At 43.1% G+C, this 21957-nt stretch overlaps 1 protein-coding gene across 1 annotated transcript in view; it reads left to right on the top strand.

Moving 5' to 3' along the window:
• Positions 10713 to 21957, top strand: part of C16H5orf42 (chromosome 16 C5orf42 homolog) — a 120052-nt gene continuing 108807 nt past the window's right edge. Inside the window, 6 exon segments of the mRNA XM_005672422.3 lie at positions 10713 to 10904; positions 13138 to 13297; positions 14266 to 14392; positions 18757 to 18892; positions 19003 to 19122; positions 19872 to 20104. Of these exon segments, the coding sequence (XP_005672479.2) occupies positions 14312 to 14392; positions 18757 to 18892; positions 19003 to 19122; positions 19872 to 20104 (570 nt within the window). The 5' untranslated portion in view covers positions 10713 to 10904; positions 13138 to 13297; positions 14266 to 14311.

Raw genomic sequence — 21957 nt, 5'->3', positions numbered from 1 at the left:
TTTTTTTGCTTCCTTGAAACATTCTTGCTTTCAGTGGAGGCAAGAATCAGGGCAACTCTGCTTTTAGCCTCTAGCCCCTGGGGGCATAGCAGCTAAAATTCCCAGTTTTCACCCAGGCTGCCCAGGTTCATTTCCTGAGCAGGGAATTAAGACATCTTTTCCAGCCATCACTCACTGCTGTCTCTCTGAGATCATAAATATGGGTCTTACTCTTACAGCTCAATAAAGAGACAACCCCATACATACCCCCAAAATAAAATAAGGGCAAAAAAGATTTGGATGATTTGTCCAAGAAGATATTTAAATGGCAAATAAGCCCATGAAAGGATGTTGAACATTGTTACTTACAAGGGAAATACGCAAATTAAAACTATAATCAAATGCTACTTCCCATCTACAAGAATGCCTAAAATTTTTTTTTTTGGTCTTTTTTTTTTTTGCTATTCCTTGGGCCGCTCCCACGGCATATGGAGGTTCCCAGGCTAGGGGTCTAATCAGAGCTATAGCCGCCGGCCTACACCAGAGCCACAGCAACTCGAGATCCAAGCCGCGTCTGCAACCTACACCACAGCTCACGGCAACGCCGGATCGTTAACCCACTGAGCAAGGGCAAGGACCGAACCCGCAACCTCATGGTTTCTAGTCGGATTCGTTAACCACTGCGCCATGATGGGAACTCCGAGAATGCCTTAATTTTAAAAGATTGGCCATTTGCAAGGAAGCAGGATAACTGGAACTTGTACATGATTCGTAGAAATGCAAAATGGTATAGCTACTTTGGCAAACTAGCAGTGTCTAATAAAGTTAAGCATCTACTTATGTGACCCCTTAATCTTAGTTATTGCTCCAAATATTTACTCGGGAGAAATAAAAACCTACGTCCACAGAAAAACTTGTACAAGAATGTTCATAACAGGAGTTCCCATTGTGGCTCAGTGGGTTGAGAACACAACATAGTGTACATAAGGATTTGGGTTTGATCCCTGGCCTCACTTAGTGGCTTAATGATTCCACGTTGCTGCAAGCTTCAGTCTAGGTTGCAGATGCAGCTCGGATCCCACGTTGCTGTGGCTGTGGCATAGGCACCTAGCCAGGGAACTTCCATATGCCACAGCGTGGCCTTAAAAAGAAAAAGAAAGTAAAAAGAATATTCATAACAGCTTTACTTACAATAGCCCAAAACTGAAAACAACCAAAATCTCCATCAACAGTTGACTGAATGAATAACTGTGCTATAGTCATGCCACAATAAGCAACAAGATGATGTTAAGAGTTGAGTAAAAATACATAGGAGTTCCCGTCGTGGCGCAGTGGTTAACGAATCCAATTAGGAACCATGAGATTTTGGGTTTGATCCCTGACCTTGCTCAGCAGGTTAAGGATCCGGTGTTGCTGTGAGCTGTGGTGTAGGTTGCAGACTCGGCTTGGATCTCGAGTTGCTGTGGCTCTGGTGTAGGCTGGAGGCTACAGCTCTGATTAGACCTCTTGCCTGGGAACCTCCATATGCCGTGGGAGTGACCCAAGAAATGCCAAAAAGACCAAAAAAAAAAAAAAAAGTAACAAAACATATATGGAGTCTGATTCCATTTACACAAAGTTCAAGAACAGAAAACAGCATGCCCATCAAGAGAAGATTGGATAAAAAAGATGTGGTACATATATACAATGGAATATTACTGAGTCATAAAATGAATGAAATAATGTCATTTGCAGCAACATGGATGCACCTAGAAATTATCATACTAAGTTAAGTAAGTCAAACAGAGAAAGGCAAATATGATATGAGATCACTTATGGAATGTAATAAAAAGGATGCAAATGAACTTAACAAAACAGAAACAGACTCAAATCTTCCAAAACCAAACTTACCATTACCAAAGGGGAAACATGAGGGAAAGAATAAATTAGGAGTTTGGGATTAACATATACACACTAGACACAAAGGAGTTCCCTTTGTGGTTCAGCAGGTTAAGAACACAACTACTATCCATGAGGATGGCAGCAACCCAAGCCACTGCAGTCAGATTCTTTTTTTTCTTTTTCTTTTTCTTTCTTTTTTTTTTGGGGGGGGTCTTTTTAGGGCCACACCCATGGCATATGCAGCAACATGGATATGCAGCAACATGGATAGGGTTAGGGTTAGGGTTAGGGTTAGCTCACAGCTCTGATATTTTTATTTTTATTTATTTTTATTCTTTGTCTTTTGTCTTTTTAGGGCTGCACTCACGGCATGTGGAGTTTCCCAGGCTAGGGGTCTACACAGAGCTGTTGCTACCGGACTATGCCGCAGCCACAGCAATGCCAGATCCAAGCCGCGTCTGTAACCTACACCACAGCTGAGGGCAACACCGGATCCTTAACTCACTGAGCAAGGCCAGGGATCGAACCCGAAACCTCATGGCTCCTAGTTGGATTCGTTTCTGCCACACCACTACGGGAACTCCAGGATGATATTTTTAAAGACTATTTTGGGAAGTCTTTTTTTTTTTTTTTTTTTTTTTTGTCTTTTTAGGGCTACACCCACAGCATATGGATGTTTCCAGGCAAGGGGTCGAATTGGAGCTGTAGCTGCTGGCCTACACCACAGCCACATCAACGCCAGATCCCAGCCTCGTCTACGACCTACCTCACAGTTCACAGCAATGCTGGACACTTTATCCACTGAACAAGGCCAAGGATTGAACCTGAGTCCTCATGGATACCAGTCAGATTTCTTTCCCCTGAGCCACGATGGGAACTCTGGGAAGTCATTTTATATTTGTCAAATCTTGTTGCCTTGAACACTATGTTTGATCAAAGACAAAGAAGCACTAGAAAGTGTTTGTGTGTTTGTGTGAGTGTGTGTGTGTGTTTCCAGGGATTTGACTTTCTGCAATCATGAGAGCTGGTTCAAGTTGTCGCTGTACAGCCGTCTGCATCAGATGCTGGAGCTTGAAGTTCACAGAGCAGTGGATCAGCAAGGGAAGAAGGCTACAAAGCAGAAGAGAATAAGGAAAGCCTGGGACTTACAAGCTTGAGGATGGACCCAAACTCACAGCAGTTGTTTCTCATATGAGTGATATTGGTGCCCTGCAGGAGCTGGTGTTTTCCGAAGCTTAACATCTGTCACAGGAGTTGGAGCCTCTGAAAGAGGATCCAAGGGAAGTTAGAGCAGCTGCAAGTTCCGCCACTGCCTTATGACAACAAAGTGAGCCAGCAGATAAATGGCCACATATGTGAGCTACCAAATTGCTGCAGTAAACTTCTGCTCTCAGATCTCCCCTAATCATCTCTCTTGTGGTCTATTCTGGCTAGAAACATACAGGAAGGGAATTCTAAAATGTGTAATTCAGCCTAGCAAGGTTGACACATTCTAAAGCCAACATATTACCCATTCATTGAATCAATGGTATTCACCCCTTTGTAGAGGAGAAGATAGAAACCAACTGGAACAGAGGTTTTGTTTTCAGCTTTGGGTCTCCAAGCAAAAAATTTTTTTTTTTTTTTTTTTGGTTTTGGTTTGTTTGTCTTTTTAGGGCCACACTCATGGCATAAGGAAGTTCCCAGGCTAGGGATCAAATCAGAGCTGTAGCTACCATGCCATGCCATAGCCACAACAATGCCAGATCGGAGCTGCATCTGTGACCTGGCGATGCCAGATCCTTAACCCACTGAGCGAGGCCAGGGATCGAACCCATGTCCTCATAGATACTAGTCAGGTTCGTTACCACTGAGCCACGACAGGAACTCCTTTCCAAGCAAAATTATTCAATTCCTTAGTGAGACAACTGTCTAAACAGTTCACTTTTTTTTTTTTTTTCATAGGAAGGGTTGAGAAAATGCATGCTCGAGGAAGGTGCACAGGGGAAAGGAGCAATTCTACTCAAGGCTCTGCAGTGTAACTTCCTCTACATTTCATTTGCCTCACCTCTGTCTGTATGTCGTCAACCAAATATGTATGCATTCAGGCCTGGACGCCTTGAGAGCAGGCCACCATCAGGCCAAAGAGTGCCTCTGTGAATCAACTCCCTGGTCTCAGACCCTGCAGTTCTGCTTCTGAATGCTGTCCCCACCGACACAGCTTACAGATGTCCACCTGAATCCCTGAGAGACCTTCTGGGGACTGCGCCATCTCTGGCTCACAGCTGCTATCCTCCAGGGAAACATAGCAGCTCTTTGCACATAAGAAACAGCTCACCTTTAATCATAGAGAAAGGGACCCTCTAAATTTCTTGTGATATCAAATCAAAGCATTAAAGTCTGAAAATGCAGTTTCGCCACAATGTAGGGACAATCCAGAGAGGACTCAGAATATGTGTAAGAACGGTACTATCCAGGAGGAAGAAGAAAGCCTTTCTGGGGCAGTGGAAATAAAAATCAGATACACCTGTATTCAAGGTAAAACTCTCATGCGGATGGTATTGAAGGGAACCCGAGAGCAGAGTACGTTTTCCTGGATATTGCTAAAGATTGGCCTTTAGGATGCTCCCCTTCTCCCAATATGGGGGTGATCCCAGCAGAATAAACATGTAATCATTAGAGAAAAGAGCTGAGTCATTACTCCTGACCTGCTCTTAGCTCTTATGTCTCATTCAAGGCACAGAACATTCTCACATGTTCTTGGGAACATGACAGCAAGGTCCCCCACTGCAAAGGCAAAAGAATGGAGAGATGAAGGATGTGGCTGAGGAGTTCCTGTTGTAGCTCAGCAGGTTAAGAACCTGCCTAATGGAGTTCCCGTCGTGGTGCAGCTAAAACAAATCTGACTAGGAACCATGAAGTTGCGGGTTTGATCCTTGGCCTTGCTCAGTGGGTTAAGGATCTGGCATTGCCGTGAGCTGTGGTGTAGGTTGCAGATGTGGCTGGAATCTGATGGTGCTGTGGGTGTAGCGTAGGCAGGCAGCTGTGTCTCTGACTGGACCCCTGGCCTGGGAACCTCCATATGCCACAGGTGCAGCCCTAAAAAAACAAGAAAGACCCCCCAAAAAACAACCAAACAAACAAAAAAAACCAACTAGTATCCCTGAGGATGCAGGTTTGATCCCTGACCTCACTCAGTGGGTTAAGGATCTCACGTGGATGCCAAGCTATGGCATAGGTTGAAGATGTTCAGATCCAGCATTGCTGTGGCTGTGGCATAGGCCAGCAGCCTCAGCTCCAATTGACTTCTAGCCTGGGAACTTCCATGTGATGCAAGTGCGGCCATGGGGTGTGTGTGGAAAGGATGAGGCTGAGCCTTCATGGGCATGGCATCATTAATTAGAGACTCTCTAGCTATAGACACCACAGCCGACACCAATGCAAGAGACTTAGGAGCCAATATTAGACATCCCGAAGCAGTGATGGCTAAGAATATAGAAGACAATTTTTTAAATGATATTAATTTTTTTCCATTATAGTTGGTTTACAGTGTTCTAAGTTCTACTATACAGCAAAGTGACCCAGTCATACATATATATGTATTCTTTTTCTCACATTAGCCTCCATCATGTTCTATCGCAAGTGACTATATATAGTTTGCTGTGCTATACAGCAGGATCTCACTGCTGGAAAACAAAATTTGAATGCAAGCACCCTCTCCCCACTGCCTTTAGGGCACATAACCCCTCCGACCACCAACACTATGGGTAGGTTAAGTAAATAGTGAAGAAGACAATCTACAAGACAGAGTATTTATTTGAAAGAGACTTTACTGAAGAGGAAATGGAAATATTATTAATTGTCAAGGTAGGAGTTCCTGCTGTGGCCCAATGAGATCAGCATCATCTCTGCATCGCCAGGATGCAGGCTCGATCCCCAGCCCTGCAAAGTGGGTTAAGAGGGATCCGGCATTGCCTCAGCTGAAACATAGGTCGCAACAGTGGCTCAGATCTGATTCCTGGCCTAGGAACTCCATATGCTGTGGGGCGGCCAGAAAAAGAAAGAAAAAAAAATTGTCAGGGTAAAGACTTTCCCTGCTACACATTTGGGTGGAGGCTCAAGAAGAATGCTTACTTATAGAAAAAGAATTTAACTATATTTTACAAGGAAAATAAGTGCAAATGTGCCATCTTCTCACTTTACCACAAAAAAAAAAGCCAGCCTAAAGACCAAGAGCATGGTGAAGAGATTTAGAGAAAAAGAGAACAAGAGCCCTGCCTGATCAAAATTTGTAAGAAACCTGCTGAACCCCTGGGATAATGAGGCAATCAACTCTCACCATTAAATCCAGTTTGTGTGGGGTTCTCTGTTACTTAAAATCTTTATTAGGCTTAAAGGTAGGCAAATTTTTTTTTGGCTATGCCTAAGGCATGTGGAGATTCTCTGGCCAGGGATCAAACATGAGCCACAGCAGTGACCCAAGCCACTGCAGTGACATGCCGGATCCTCCCTTGTGCTACACCACAAGGGAGCTCCTAAAGGTAAGCTATTCATTTATTTATTTTGCTTTTTAGGGCCACACCCAGGGCATATGGAATTTCCCAGGGTAAGTGTCAAATCAGAGCTACAGCTGCCAACCGACACCACAGCCCATGGCAACGCTGGATCCCTGACCCACTGAGTGAGGCCAGGGATTGAACATGCATCCTCATGGATACTAGTTGGATTCATTTCTGCTGTGCCACAGCAGGAAACTCCCTAAACTGGACTCTTAATCACTGTACCATAATACAGAGCTCAAATGCCATTTCCTCCATGGTGTTTGCTGCAACTGCAACCACATTCTACTCAAAGTCTGGTCCAAGGACCCGCAGCATCAGCATCACCTGGAAGCTTTTTAGGAGCACAATCTCAAGGCCCCACCGATCCCAAGCCTACTGAATCAGAATCTGCATTTTAACAAATTTCCAGGGGATTCAAATGTTCATTAAATTTTGAGGAACACTGTTTTAAGTCATTCTTTGGGTTCTTACAGCAGTTTCTTATTCATTGCTAGTTACATATATATACTCTTCTATCTCCTTGCCATACCTGCCACACCCTTGAAGGCAGGAAACAGGTATTATTTTTTATATTCTAACTATTTGTGATGAAGACTGCAAATTGTCCACCACAAAGCTTTCAGTCTTACTGGGTAGATGTAGATTATTGCTAATCTACATTTCCCAGCCTGGTTAGGTGTGACCGAGTGACTAAATTCCCTCCAAAATGATGTAAACAGAAACATTTGTGTATTACCTCTGGATGCCGGTATTAAGCCTGTGGGTTTGCTCTTTCTTTTCCCCCTTTCCTTTGGCTGGAATCCACTGAAACCCCGGTTTTTTGTTTGTGTATTGGCCCCACTCTTGGCATATGGAAATTCCTGGGCCAGGGACTGAATGTGAGACACAGTGGCACCACATGGGAATGCCACAGTGACATGGTCTTGATTATGCAATAAGACACTGGAGAATTACTGAGTAAGAATCTCAAAGGAACCTGGATCTCTGAATAACTGGACGACGCACAGCTATTCTACCAAACAATCACTCACTTTGTAATAGTTACATAAGAGAGAAATAATGGTCTATGTTAATTTATGATAGAGGCTTTTTGACATGGCAGCCTAATTATTCCCTAAATAATTTATCACTCCTTCTTATAATAGACCTCAGCTTACAATGATTCCACCTGGTGGAGTAAGGGTGGGGTAGGGGTGGAGAATGGCTTTGGATACACACAGACAAGCCATTTCTGCACTATGTGATCTTAGCCTTAACCGACTGATCCAGGAGTAGGTCCTTTGCCTAAATTGTACCACTAGCATTTTCTCTCCAAGTGATTTGCAATTTTTTTTTTTTTTTTTAATGACCGCATCTGTGGCACATGGAAGTTCCCTGGCCAGGGATTGAATCTAAGCCACAGCTGCAGCAATGCTGGATCCTTTTATTTTACTTTCAAAACTTATTTTATTTTTTGCTTTTTATTTTTTTATTTTTATTTTTATTTTTATTTTTATTTTTTTTGTCTTTTTGCTATTTCTTTGGGCCGCTCCCGCGGCATGGGGAGGTTCCCAGGCTAGGGGTCCAATCGGAGCTGTAGCCATTGGCCTACGCCAGAGCCACAGCAACGTGGGATCCGAGCCGCGTCTGCAACCTACACCACAGTTCACGGCAACGCCGGATCCTTAACCCAATGATCGAGGACAGAGATTGAATCTGCATCTTCATGAATACTAGTCGTATTCATTTCCACTAAGCCAGGATGACGAGAACTCCAGCAATGCTGGATCCTTTTAACCCACTGTGCTGGCTAGGGATGGAACCCATACCTCTGCAAGTCGCTGCAGCGGGATTCTTAACCCAAACACCATGGCGAGAATCCTGAGATTTGCAATTCTGAAGTGAGACACAGGCTGAGAAAAATTAGAGCTGAATCAGGCTAATGGCAAGACTTTAATAAAGCTGCACTGTACAACACAGGAGCCGCTAGCCACACGTGGTTATTTGAATTTAATTAAAATGAAAAATTCAGGGTCTCAGTTGCACTAGCTACATGTCCTGTGTTCAATATCATTTGTTGCTAATGGCTACCATGTTGGATAAAGCAGATATAGAACATTTTCATCATCACAGCAATTTCTATTGGATAGCACTGCTTTAGAGAGAAAGTCTGATCTGTCATGGTTCCAGTACTTCCCAAGAATTGGTTGTTGAAACCATTCCTTCGATTCTGTGGGATACTCCACAATTTACACAATCAATTCCTTCTCTTGCTAAAGTTAATTAGATTTGATTTTACTATCTGCTACCAAAAGGACTTCAGTTATTATAAATCTGGCACTATAACTATGAAACACTAAATCTGATGGGGGAAGTCTCAGGCTTTTTTTTTTTTTTTTTTTTTAACTTTACTTGAACTTTCACGTGGTTGATGATCCCTTCCTAGGCTCTTCCTTCCTGAGTTTTCATGCTTTCCTACACCACGTTCTTGGTTCCCTTCCATCCCTCTCACCTCATAAGAATTGGTATTCTCCACTAAACCCTTGTTCATCAGTATATATTAAAGAGAGGCGACCTTTAAAAAGTGCAGGGCAGGCTGATGGAGAGACATGGTTAGGTTATATAGTCTACATTGACAGCCCTCCCTTTGGGCTTCTGAACCACAAGTCTAATTGTTCACTAGATGGTTCTACCTGGAAGTCCACAAGCACCACAAAATGGATAGGCTTTAAACTGAACTACTCCTTGATCAAAACCTAGACTAGATAGTTCTGACCTCCTCATCTCCCAGATAGAGAAAAGGGGCTCTGTGGACACTGGTATCCCAAAATTTATCATTGCACTGGGCTTTAAGAATCTATAAATCTGGGAGTTCCCGTCGTGGCGCAGTGGTTAGCGAATCCGATTAGGAACCATGAGGTTGCGGGTTCGGTCTCTGCCCTTGTTCAGTGGGTTAACGATCCGGCGTTGCTGTGAGCTGTGGTGTAGGTCGCAGACGCGGCTCTGATCCAGTGTTGCTGTGGCTCTGGCATAGGCTGGCGGCTACAGCTCTGATTAGACCCCTAGCCGGGGAACCTCCATATGCCGCGGGAGCGGCCCAAGAAATAGCAACAACAACAACAAAGACAAAAAAAAAAAAAAAAAAAAAAAAGAATCTATAAATCTCATTTGAATAGGGACAGAAGTGCTTCCTCTCTTTATATCTAGCAATGTGTTTGATATATGATAGGCAAAATTTCTATTTTAGCAAACTGTAGGCATTCCCATACAATTTTAAAGAATAAAAGTTCAGAACAGTCAACTCCAGAATTACACCAATACCCTTAGGTCTGATGGCTATACAGCAAAGTAGCCACAGCCCCCTAGAAAAGGAAGCACAGCAAATTGTGGGAATAAGCTAGGATTTCTTAGTTCTTGAATTTTTCTGCTCAAGACTTTGTGCTAATTCTAGCAAGATTTATGTAGGATGCTTGTGGCTTTGAGTGGACACGTACCACCTCAGTTCTGTAAGCTTTGACATAAACGACGCTGAGAGGTCAGTATTGCAGCTGCTGCTCCTCCCACACAGAGACACAGGGATAGTTGTGATTTATGATGGTGTGGAAAGTCCTCCTTCCCTGTACCCTTTGCTTGCCAGGATAAACCAATCTGATAATTCTCCATTTGAGAGGGCTGGACGTAGCCAGCAGAACATACCCAGCCTAGCCAAAGGTAAGCCAAAATGCCTTCAAACACAGGGCAAGTGACTTCAGCGAGTGAAGAGGCGGAGGGCGGCTAGGGAAACGGAGAGTATGCCTCCGCCTAAGGCATACAAATTGAAGCTACAGAAAAATGCTATTCCAGGCTAAAGAATTGCCTGTCCCTGCCCTCTGTTTCCAGTCTGTAGGCAGAAACCCGGACAGAGGCGAAAACAGTGTAGTAAATAAACCGCTAGGACTGCAGCACGGACACGCTTTCCTCCGTGCTTTAAGCTGCCCACCTGATCCGTGGAGGCTAGTTTATTCTCCGGTCTATAGAGGTCTCCACTACGGTTATGACATCCTGTGATTTACATATTAGTCGTTTATTAAACGGTTTCCTGAAAAACGCGGTGCATCGCCTGGGCTACTCCAAGGCGTGTGTCCGGGAATCCACGGGGAGGTGAACACGAAAGACCTGCCGAAGTGGAGGAGACAGTGAGAGGGAGAATCGTTGGCAGATCGGAGGAGGCGGAGACGAGGAGACGGCGTGGCGGCTCCGGATCGCTGAAAAGAGGCGGGCGGGAACCCTGGGAGACCCAGTGGAGAGGAGGGTGGAGCATCTGGAGCCTCCCTCCCTGCGCGCCCGCGGGGTCGGAGCAGGCGCACTGGCGGTGCTCACTCTCGCCCCCCTCCCCGCCCTCCGCCTTCGCCAGGGCGCAGGCTACTGTCGGAGCGGGTGGCTGGGTTCGCGGCCCTCGCCCTCCCTCCTCTCCGCCGCGTTACCCTCTTCGCAGTCAGCCTCGCCGCGCTTTTCCAGCCCTGGCCTGGCCAGGCCCTGGCGGAGGTAAGTGCCCGCAGATTCCTACCCTTCGCGGCCCCAGCCTCCTCGGACTTCTCTGTCGGGCTCACACCCTTGTGTCTTGCACGTCCGCGACCTTCCCAGCCCCCTCGTCCTTTCCCACTGCCGGGTCCCCCAGCTCCTCTGGCGTTGTCCCCCCGCCCCGCCGCAGCATCCTCAGCCTGGCGGAGGCTCCGAGAGGCCCAGGTCGCCCTCCGGCTGGCTAAGGACGCTAAGGACGAAGCCCTGTTTGGGCCAGACCTCGGCCCCGGACCGCGGTCCTCCAGCTCCTGCCCTGTCCCCGGTGGGCACCGCGGTGGCACCGCGCCGGGTAAAGGGCGGCGCGGGCCCCCTCAGGGCCGGGTAGGAAACTCCGAGAAGTCTCCTGGGGAGGATTTGTACGAAGTAGTCGTGGGGAAACTCTTCTGTTTGCCCTTAGTGCGGCGTAAATTGACTCTGAGGAATGGACGCGGTTTCTTAGACTCGTCTGCGGTGGATACCACACAACGACTTGGATGATTCTCTTGAAATTGCTTTCTCCTGTGTGTGTGTGTGTGTTTAATTACTCCAGTGAATTTATCACGTCTGTAGTTGTATAATGACCATCACAATCCAATTTCACAGGATTTCCATCCCACAATCCAAGCACACCCCCCTACCCCCATCTCCTGTGTGTTTTAAATAAATGTAATTGGGGAATAGACTTCATCTGTTTTCTCCTCACACGTTTTATGAGTGTGATCCAACTTATTTTTAGATCTCTTCCTTCCATTAACTAATTTGGCTTGTTTCAAGTATTGATCCATACGTATCATTAGTGTTTGGAGTGTCAGTTAAGTACGTCGTACAAATGACCTTTGCTATGTAACAGGAGATGATTTTTAGAGTTAAAGATAGAAGGCTATCCACCGTCAAATTCTGTAGGGCTCTATCTCCGCATCTTGAAATGCGATTAGCTGTCTTTTTATCCTTTACGTTTTTTCTTTTTGGCTCGCCTGCAGCACGTGGACGTTCCCAGGACAGGGATCTAACCCGAGCCAGAGCTGCGAGCGACCTGAGCCCCTGCAATGACAAATCCTGGTTCCTTACCCCACTAAGACACCAGGGAGCTCCCATATGGAGTATTTTAAAGCAAATCCCTGGTATATTTAATTATATACTGAATGTCCCATATCTAGGAGGACTTGTTTTTTTTTTTCTTCCGCTTTTTAGGGCCGCACCGGCGTCATATGTAGGTTCCCAGGCTAGGGGTCGAATCAGAGCTGTAGCCACTGGCCTACACCACAGCAGCATAGGATTAGAGCCGCGACTGCAACCTGCACCACAGCTCATGGCAACTCTGGATCCTTAACCCGCTGAATGAAGCCAGGGATCAAACTCGTAACTTCATGGTTCCTAGTCGTATTCGTTTCCACTGCACCACACGGGAACTCCTCCCATATCTAAAAAGGCTCTTAAAAAAAAAAATTCTTTGGAGTTCCCGTCGTGGCACAGTGGTTAACGAATCCGACTAGGAACCATGAGGTTTCGGGTTTGATCCCTGGCCTTGCTCAGTGGGTTGGGGATCCGGTGTTGCCTTGAGCTGTAGTGTAGGTTGCAGACGTGGCTCGGATCCCGAGTTGCTGTGGTTCTGGTGTAGGCTGGAGGCTACAGCTCCGATTAGACCCCTAGCCTGGGAACCTCCATATGCCTTGGGAAACGGCCCAAGAAAAGGCAAAAAGACAAAAAAAAAAAAAAAAAAAAAAAAAAAGGTAATAATAATCCCCTGACGTTATCTAATATCCAGTCATGATCAGTTTTCTCAAATTGCCTTTTTAAAATCTGAAATAGTTTTAAGTTTACATTATGTCAGTTGTCACAATAACATTCTTTTTTTTCCCCAGGGCGGCACCTGAGGCATATGGAAATTCCCAGGCTAGGGGTCCAATTGGAGCTGTAGCTGCCAGCCTATGCCACAGTGACAGCAACGCCGAATCCTTAACCCACTGATTGAGGTCAGGTCAGGAAATCAAACCCGAGTCCTCATGGATACTAGTCAGGTTCGTTACTGCTGAGCCACAACAGGAACTCTGTTACAATAATATTCTTTACATCAAGTTTTCTTTTCTGGTACAGACTAAAGTTAAGGATATAAAGTTAAGAATATTATGCTGCACTTATATTGTTAGTCTGCTTTAACTTGGAACAGCTCTTGAACTTTGTTTCCTTTCTTTTTTTCCCTTTTTTGGCCACCCCACAGCAGACGGAGTTCCCAGACCACGAATCAGATCTGAGCCAGAATTGCAACCTACGCAGCAGTTGCATCGGCAATACTGGATCCTTTAACCTGCTGTGCCAAGCCGGGGATCAAACCTGTGTCCTTCAGACTGCAGAGACGCTGTTGATCCTGTTGCGCCACAGTGAGAACTCCAAGCTTTGTTTCTGATGACATTGACACTTGTAAAAAGTAGTCGTCTCTTATTTTATATTATTTTCCTCTCTGGATTAGTTTCTTTATGAATAGGCCTCGGTTTGCATTTTTTGATTGAAATTTTGTATAAGTAACGTTCTCTTCTTTTTCAAGTGTCACAACTAGAGGAGCATGTTTGCCCCTTGTAGGTTAAGATAGTATCTCTTATCTCCACTATTGTTAGTATTTTTTTCTTTGCAAATTATTAAGTAATATGTGGGGAGGTATCTCTGGATTGCGTCGGTATATTGTTCCTCATCATCATCTTCTTTCTCCTTCTGCCTGATTTAGCATCTGTTGATGTTTTTTTCCTGAATCAGTTTTTACTGTGATAATTGCAAAATGTTGATCATCCACATCTGCCATAGAAGTGTGGTCTCATTTTTTTCTACTTTATTTAATAGACTAACCTGTTGTTCATCTCATTTTATTTTTTATTTTTTTTAATCTTTTTGCCTTTTCTAGGGCCGCTCCCGCGGCATATGGATGTTCCCAGGCTAGGGGTTGAATCGGAGCTGTAGCCACCAGCCTACGCCAGAGCCACAGCAACGCAGGATCCGAGCCGCGTCTGCAACATACTCCACAGCTCACGGCAACGCCGGATCGTTAACCCACTGAGCAAGGGCAGGGACCGAACCCGCAACCTCATGGTTCCTAGTCGGATTCGTTATAACCACTGCGCCACAACGGGAACTCCCTAATTTTTAAATTTATTTTGGCTGTGCCTGCAGCATGTGGAAGTTCCTGGGCCAGGGCTCAAATCTGAGCCACAGCTGCTACCTATGCCACAGCTGTGGCAATTCTGGATCCTTAACCCCCTGCACTGGTCCAAGGATCAAACTTGAGCTGCCACAGAGACAACACTGGACCCTTAACCTGCTGCACCACAGCAGGAACTCCTTGCTTTGTGTTTTACAGCACTTCATGACTTCTGACTTAATTTGTCATTGATATCTTAACAAGCATGGAGATAAGATTAGAAGTTTTGACTTCAACAAGTATCAAGCAGAAAAAACCCTGGCCACGAGTCTCCTGGTTGGGACAGGTAGGTTTTTCTTTAGTCATACAACATCAATTGTAATATGTGTTAAATGTGTACTTTGTGTCTAAGATTGATGAATGTTCTATGACATTAAAATAAAATGATCTGTAGAACAATCACCTTCCCACTGAACAGAGTTTTGTATATTTGGTGGTAAGAGGCTGGCAGAGATGGGGAGGGGGCATCAGTCTCTCTGTGGTCTAATCAAAGTTGTCACTACTTTCATTACTCTTTCATTATTTTCTCCATCACTTTATCTTCTGGGACATAATATCTTTACCCTGTAAATCCCAGTTTTTGAGATTGTCCAGCCAGAAAGCCTCTCTGCAGTTGAGGCTGAGCATGCCTTTCACTCTGAAAACTACAGGGTCTTTTATTTATTTATTTTTTTGTCTCTTGGGGGCTGTACTCATGGCATATGGCAGTTCCCGGGCTAGGAGTCGAATCAGAGTTACAGCTGCTGGCCTATGCCAAAGCCACAGCAGCGCCAGATCCGAGCTACATTTGCAACCTACACCACAGCTTGTGGCAACGCCGGATCCTTAACCCACCGAGCAAGGCCACAGATTGAACCCACATCCTCATGGGTATAGTTGGGTTCGTTACTGCTGAGCCCCAATGGGAGCTCCTACAGGGTCTTTTTTTTTTAATTTATTCTTAATTCTTTTAAAATAATTTTTATTTTTTCCATTATAGCTGATTTACATTGTTCTGTCAATTTTCTGCTGCACAGCAAGGTGACCCAGTCACACATACATATATACATTCTTTTTTTCTCACATTATCATGCTCCATCACACATGACCAGATATAGTTCCTGGTGCTGTACAGCAGGATCCCATTGCTAATCCATTTCAAAGGCTATAGTTTGCATCTGTTAACCCCAAATTCCCGGTCCCTCCTACTCCTTCCCCCTCCCTCTTGGCAACCACAAGTCTGTTCTCCATGTCCTTGATTTTCATTTTTGTGGAAAGTTTCATTTGTGCCCTATATTAGATTCCAAATATAAGTGATAAATCATATGGTATTTGTCTTTCTCTTTCTGACTTCACTCAGTATGAGAGTCTGTAGTTTCATCCTTGTTATAGCAAATGGCATTATTTTGTTCTTTTTTATAGCTGAGTAGTATTCCATTGTGTACATATACCACATCTTCTTAATCCAGTCGTCTGTCATTTGGACATTTAGGTTGTTTCCATGTCTTGGCTATTGTGAACAGTGCCGCCATGATCATGTGGGTGCCTGTGTCTTTTTCAAGGAAAATTTTGTCCGGGTATATGCCCAAGAGTGGGATTTCTGGGTCATGTGGTAGCTCTATGTATAGTTTTCTGGGATACCTCCACACTGTTGTCCATAGTGGTTGTACCAATTTACATTCCCACCAACAGTGCAGGAGGGTTCCCTTTTCTCCATATCCTCTCCAGTATTCGTTTTTTGTGGACATATTAATGATGGCCATTCTAACTGGTGTGAGGTGGTACCTCATAGTAGTTTTGATTTGCATTTCTCTAATAATCAGTGATGTTGAGCATTTTTTCATGTGCTTTTTGGCCATCTGTATATCTTCTTTGCAGAAATGTCTATTCAGGTCTTTTGCCCATTTTCCAATTGGATTGTTGGTTTTTTTGTTGTTGAGTTGTGTAAGTTGCTTGTATATTCTAGAAATTAAGCCCTTGTCAGTTGCATCATTTGAAGCTATTTTCTCCCATTCTGTAAGTTGTCTTTTTGTTTTCTTTTTGGTTTCCTTTGCTGTGCAAAAGCTTGTCAGTTTGATTAGGTCCCATTGGTTTATTTTTGCTCTCATTTCTGTTGCCTTGGGAGGCTGACCTGAAAAAACATTTGTAAGGTTGATGTCAGAGAGTGTTTTGCATATGTTCTCTTCTAGGAGTTTGATATGTCTTGTCTTATATTTAAGTCTTTAAGCCATTTTCAGGTTATTTTTGTGCATGGTGTGAAGGTGTGTGTTCCAGTTTCATTGATTTACATGCAGCTATCCCGTTTTCCCAGCACCACTTGCTGAAAAGACTGTTTTTTCCCATTTTATGTTCTTGGCTCCTTTGTTGAAGATTAATTGGCCATAGGTGTCTGGGTTTATTTCTGGGTTCTCTATTCTGTTCCATTGGTCTGTATGTCTGTTACGGTACCAGTACCACACTGTCTTGATTCCTGTGGCTTTCTAATATTGCCTGGAATCTGGGGGAGTTATGCCTCCTGCTTGGTTTTTGTTCTTAGGATTTCTTTGGCAATTCTAGGTCTTTTGTGGTTCCATATAAATTTTTGGATTATTTTGTTCTAGTTCTGTGAAAAATGTTATGGGTAATTTGATAGGGATTGCATTGAATCTGTAGATTGCTTTGGGTAGTATGGCCATTTTTACAGTATCAGTTTTTCCAACCCAGAAGCATTGAATTTCTTCGTATCCTCTTTAATTTCCTTGATTAATGTTTTATAGCTCTCAGCACATTAATCTTTCACCTCCTTGGTCAGATGTATTCCCAGGTATTTGATTTTTTGGAGTGAAATTTTAAAAGGTACTGTATTTTTGTATTCTTTTTCTAGTGTTTCATTGTTAGTATACGGAAATGTGACTGATTTCTGAATGTTAATCTTATATCCTGCTACTTTGCTGAATTCATTGATCAGTTTGAGTAGTTTTGGGGTTGGGTCTCTGGTTTTCTATATATAGTATCATGTCATCTGCATACAGTGACAATTTTACCTCTTCTCTTCCAATTTGGATACCTTTTCTTTCTTTTGTTTGTCTGATTGCTGTGGCTAGGACTTCCAATACTATGTTGAATAACAGTGGTGAGAATGGGCATCCTTGTCTCGTTCCAGATTTTAATGGGAAGGCTTTCAGCTTTTCTCCATTGAGTATAATATTTGCTGTGGGTTTGTCATAAGTGGCTTTTATTATGTTAAGGTATGTTCCCTCTATACCCACCTTGGTTAGAGTTTTTATCATGAATGAATGTTGGACTTTGTCAAAAGCTGTTTCTGCATCTGTTGAGATGATCTTGTGGTTTTTGAGTTTTCTTTTGTTAATGTGGTTTATGACGTTGATTGATTTGCATATGTTGAACCATCCTTGTGAACCTGGGATGAATCCCACCTGGTTTTGGTGTATGATCTTTTTTTTATATGTTATTGGATTCGGTTGGCTAAAATTTTGTCGAGAATTTTTGCGTCTATATTCATCGGAGATACTGGCCTATAGTTTTCTTTTTTCATGGTATCTTTGTCTGGTTTTGGTACTAGGGTGATGGTGGCTTCATAGAATGTCTTTGAGAGTGTTGCTTCTTCTTCAGCCTTTTGGAAAACATTAAGGAGGATGGGTATAAGTTCCTCTTTTTATGTTTGGCAGAATTCACCTGTGAAGCCATCTGGTCCTGGATTTTTATTTATAGGGAGTATTTTTATGACATTCATTTTCATTTCTAGTGATCGGCTGTTCAGTTGGTCTGTTTCTTCTTCATTCAGTTTTGGCATGCTGTAAGTTTCTAGAAAGTTGTCCGTTCCTTCTAGGTTGTCAAATTTGTTGGCATACAATTGTTCATAGTATTCTGTTATGGTTTTTGTATTTCTGCAATATCTATTGTGATTTCTCCTTTTTCACTATTTTGTTTATTTGGGTTTTTTCCTCTCCTCTTCTTGGTGAGTCTGGCCAAAGATTTGTCAATTTTGCTTACTTTTTCAAAGAACCAGCTCTCGGTCAGGGTCTTTTTGATGTATTTGGTGAGTTTCACATCCTGGTAAATCTTGGAACTCTCACACAGGTGAGCAAGCAGTCTCATGTCCAAGTGGAAGGTTTCCAGCAAGATGAGAGCATTATCCCAATGTTTTCTAAAATTAAAGTCGAAAACAGAAATGAGAAGTCATATCTTTTTTAATCTAAGTAATTAAAAACCTGCCCATGCTACTGTTCAGATAGATGAGATTAAACACCAGTTTGGGCTAGCAGATTTGGAAGATATTACAGTGATTTAAATTTCAACGAAGTCACAGTGCAACCATTAGGTCATCTACCCCAAGAATTCTAGTAAGAGGTACTTTAAGATAGAATGAAAAATCTTCAGGTTACATAACCTTACGATGTGTAGTTATTAATGTACAATCTTTCTTAAATATCACTTCGGGAGTTCCCTAGTGGCTCAGTGGGTTAAGGATCCCACATGGTCCCTGCTGTGGCTCTAGTTATGCTGTGGCTTGGGTTTGATCCTTGACCCGGGAACTTCTGCATGCTGAGGGTGTGGCCAAAAAGAAATGTCTTTTTTTTTTTCTTTCCCCTTTCTGGGATACTTTATCTAGATGAGAGGTTGAATTACCTTCTGGCATCTCTTAAATCTCTCACTTATTTCTTCTCTTAGGAAAATGAAGCTGTTTTTCTCTTGGATGATAAATTCATAAATGAAATTAATTTGCTATCAGGAAGGACAAAGAAGAAAATTCCGAGTCTTCAGCCTTTGTTGAAGGATGTTATAGTCCTAACAACATCCAGTAATGGTTAAGTAGTATTGATATTTTTAAAAGGCTAGATTAACTTAAAAAATAATTTGGGGTTACTTTTAAGGGAAATGTTGGATTATAAGTATTGATTTCCTTTTTGGAAACAGATGCCTGGCTGGCTGGGATACTCACTACAGGAGAGCTTTTCCTTTGGAACAAAGATCGAGATTGTTTGAAAACTATACAAGCAACTGAGAAGCCCAAGGAAATGATTAAAGCTGCAGTAGGTGGGAGTTTTTTATTTGTTTAAATTGATTTAATTTGAAATATAGGAGGAAAAGAGGATGAAACATTTTCCTATTATTATCATCTTAAAAATATATCTGTGGTTTTTTGTATATATATATTATATGCACATATATGTATTTCCTTATATATGTAAGTTTTTTTTGGTGTTTTTGTTTTGTTTTGCTTTTTAGGGCCATACTCATGGCATATGGTGGTTCCCCAGGCTACGGGTCAAATCAGAACTACAACTGCTTGCCTACACCACAGCCACAGTGACAAAGCATCCAAGCTGCATCTGTGACCTACACCACAGCTCATGGCAATACCAGATCCTTGATCCACTGAGTGAGGCCAAGGATTGAACCCGAAACCTCATGGTTCCTAGTTGGATTCCTTTCTGCTGAGCCATGACGGAACTCCCTTAGTGTTTGTTTTAGGGCCACACTCGTGGCATATGGAAGTTCCCAGGATAGGGGTCAAATCGGAGCTCCAGCTCCTGGCCTATACCACAACCACAGTAACACCTGATCCAAGTTGCATCTGCAACCTATGCGTCAGCTCACTGCAGTGCCTGATCCTTAACCCACTGAGCAAGGCCAGGGATACTAGTTGGGTTTGTTACCACTGAACCACAAAGGGGAATCCAGATTCCTTATTGTCTGAATAGACAAAATTTGTGCTTTTTTGGGGAAAGTCAGACATCAGAGGTTTAATACTTTCTTTTTCCTTTTTCTTTTCTTTTTTTTAGCAAGCTCTTTGAGACTGTATTTGTATATATCGGACAATGGAAAAAGAGTTCTGCTTATAACTCCTTTCGGATGCATATTTCTCTGGGAGCACTTAGATTTCAAGAATATCTTATCTTCTAAAAGTCCTTTATTGGTGGGCCAGTGGTCCCAGATTATACCTGAAGAAGCAGTTCATTTGCCTTCCACTGAAGACAAAGAAGCTGTAGTACATGGTGTTTTTATAAAAAATGAGGTAAGCTCTAAGACAGGGTGTTACAGATGTTGAGATCTCAGACTCAGATAAGACACTATCTGGGAAGCTGTTGAACAGGGTGTGTAGTGGGATAGCTGTATATCTCCAGTCATCATTGATTGTTACCATAATTGTGAGGTTAACATGGAAAAGATATTTTTATATTTCTTGTTCACATTTTAAAGGTTGTTTATTAAAAATGGTTTGGGAGTTCCTTTGTGGTGCAGTAGGTTAAGAATTCAACGTCACTGCAGTGGCCTGGATTGCTGCTGTGGTATGGGTTTGATTCCTGACTTGGAATTTATGCATACAGTGAGTATGGCCAAAAAATTAAAAATAATTGGGGAGTTCGCTTCATGGCTCAGTGATAGAGAACCTGCCTAGTATCCATGAGGATGCGGGTTTGACCCCTGGCCTCATTCACTGGGTTAAGGATACAGCATTACTGTGAGCTGTGGTGTAGGCTGGCAGCTGTAGCTCTGATTCGACCCCTCGCCTGGGAACTTCCATATGCTGCAGGTGTGGCCTTAAAAAGACAAAAAAAAAAAAAAAAAAAAAAAAAATTGTTTGAACTTAGAGCTTCCTTTGTCTTTCTCTAGTTTTACTTTTCCCTAGTTTTATTTTATTTTTTATTTTTTATTTTTTTGGCTTTTTTTTTTTTTTTTGGCTTTTTTGGCTTTTTGCTATTTCTTTGTGCCGCTCCCACGGCATATGGAGGTTCCCCGGCTAGGGGTCTAATCAGAGCTGTAGCCGCCGGCCTACGCCAGAGCCACAGCAACACTGGATCCGAGCCGTGTCTGCAACCTACACCACAGCTCACGGCAACGCCGGATCCTTAACCCACTGAGCAAGGGCAGGGACTGAACCCGCAACCTCATGGTTCCTAGTCGGATTCGTTAACCCCTGCGCCACGACGGGAACTCCACTTTTCCCTAGTTTTAGAATATAACTGGTTTTGTAATTTAAAAAAAAGCTAGAGTTGGTAATATTAAGTAAGCCATTTAATTCCCAGGAAATAACACATTCATTAACTGAAAAACATTTTATTTATTTAAAAACATTTTCTTTTTGGCTGTGCCTATGGCATTGGGAAGTTCCTAGGCCAGGGATTGAACCCATGCCACAGCAGCAACCTGAGCCACTGCAGCGACAATGCTGGATCCTTAACCCAATGTACCACAAGGGAACGCCGACTAGAGAACATTTTAAATAGCTGCATAGTACTATTTTTATATACAGACCAACATTTTATTACACAATCTACTATCGCTAGAAATTACGTTTTGAAATTTTATTGTTTTCCTCCACCCCCATAAGTAATGCCCTAATTTAAATAAATATGTAACTAACAAGAGAGAGAAATATATAAGGATATTTCCAGTTATAGCCACAGTAAATGGCAGTGTTAAGAGAGTAAACTGCAGCTTGATTTCTCATTTGAGACATGCCTCTGGCTCAGAAGTAAATTACTTAGCGTTTTGGAGTTCCTGTTGTGGCTCAGCGGTAGTAAACCTAACTGGTATCCATGAAGATGTGGGTTTGATCTCTGCCCTTGCTCAGTGGGTTAATGATCTGGCGTTGCCATGAGCTGTGGTGTAGGTTGCATAGGTTTGGATCCTGCTTTGCTGTGGCTGTGGTGTAGGCTGGCAGCTGCAGCTCTGATTTGATCCCTACCCTGGGAACCTCAATATGCTGCAGGTGAGGCCCTACCAAAAAAAAAAAAAAGAAATAGATTACTTAGCCTTTAGCTTAATGTTAAGCTATATGTTAAGAATAAAAATAGAAGCAGGCTTTTGATATGCTTCATCTATTTTATTTATGATGAAAAATAGGTTTTCTGTATCTTGATTTAT

The sequence above is a fragment of the Sus scrofa genome, chromosome 16 (assembly GCF_000003025.6).
Source record: "Sus scrofa isolate TJ Tabasco breed Duroc chromosome 16, Sscrofa11.1, whole genome shotgun sequence".
Lineage (NCBI taxonomy): Eukaryota > Metazoa > Chordata > Mammalia > Artiodactyla > Suidae > Sus > Sus scrofa.
Note: the sequence above shows the minus strand (reverse complement) of the source record. Positions and strands in the feature narration are given on the sequence as shown.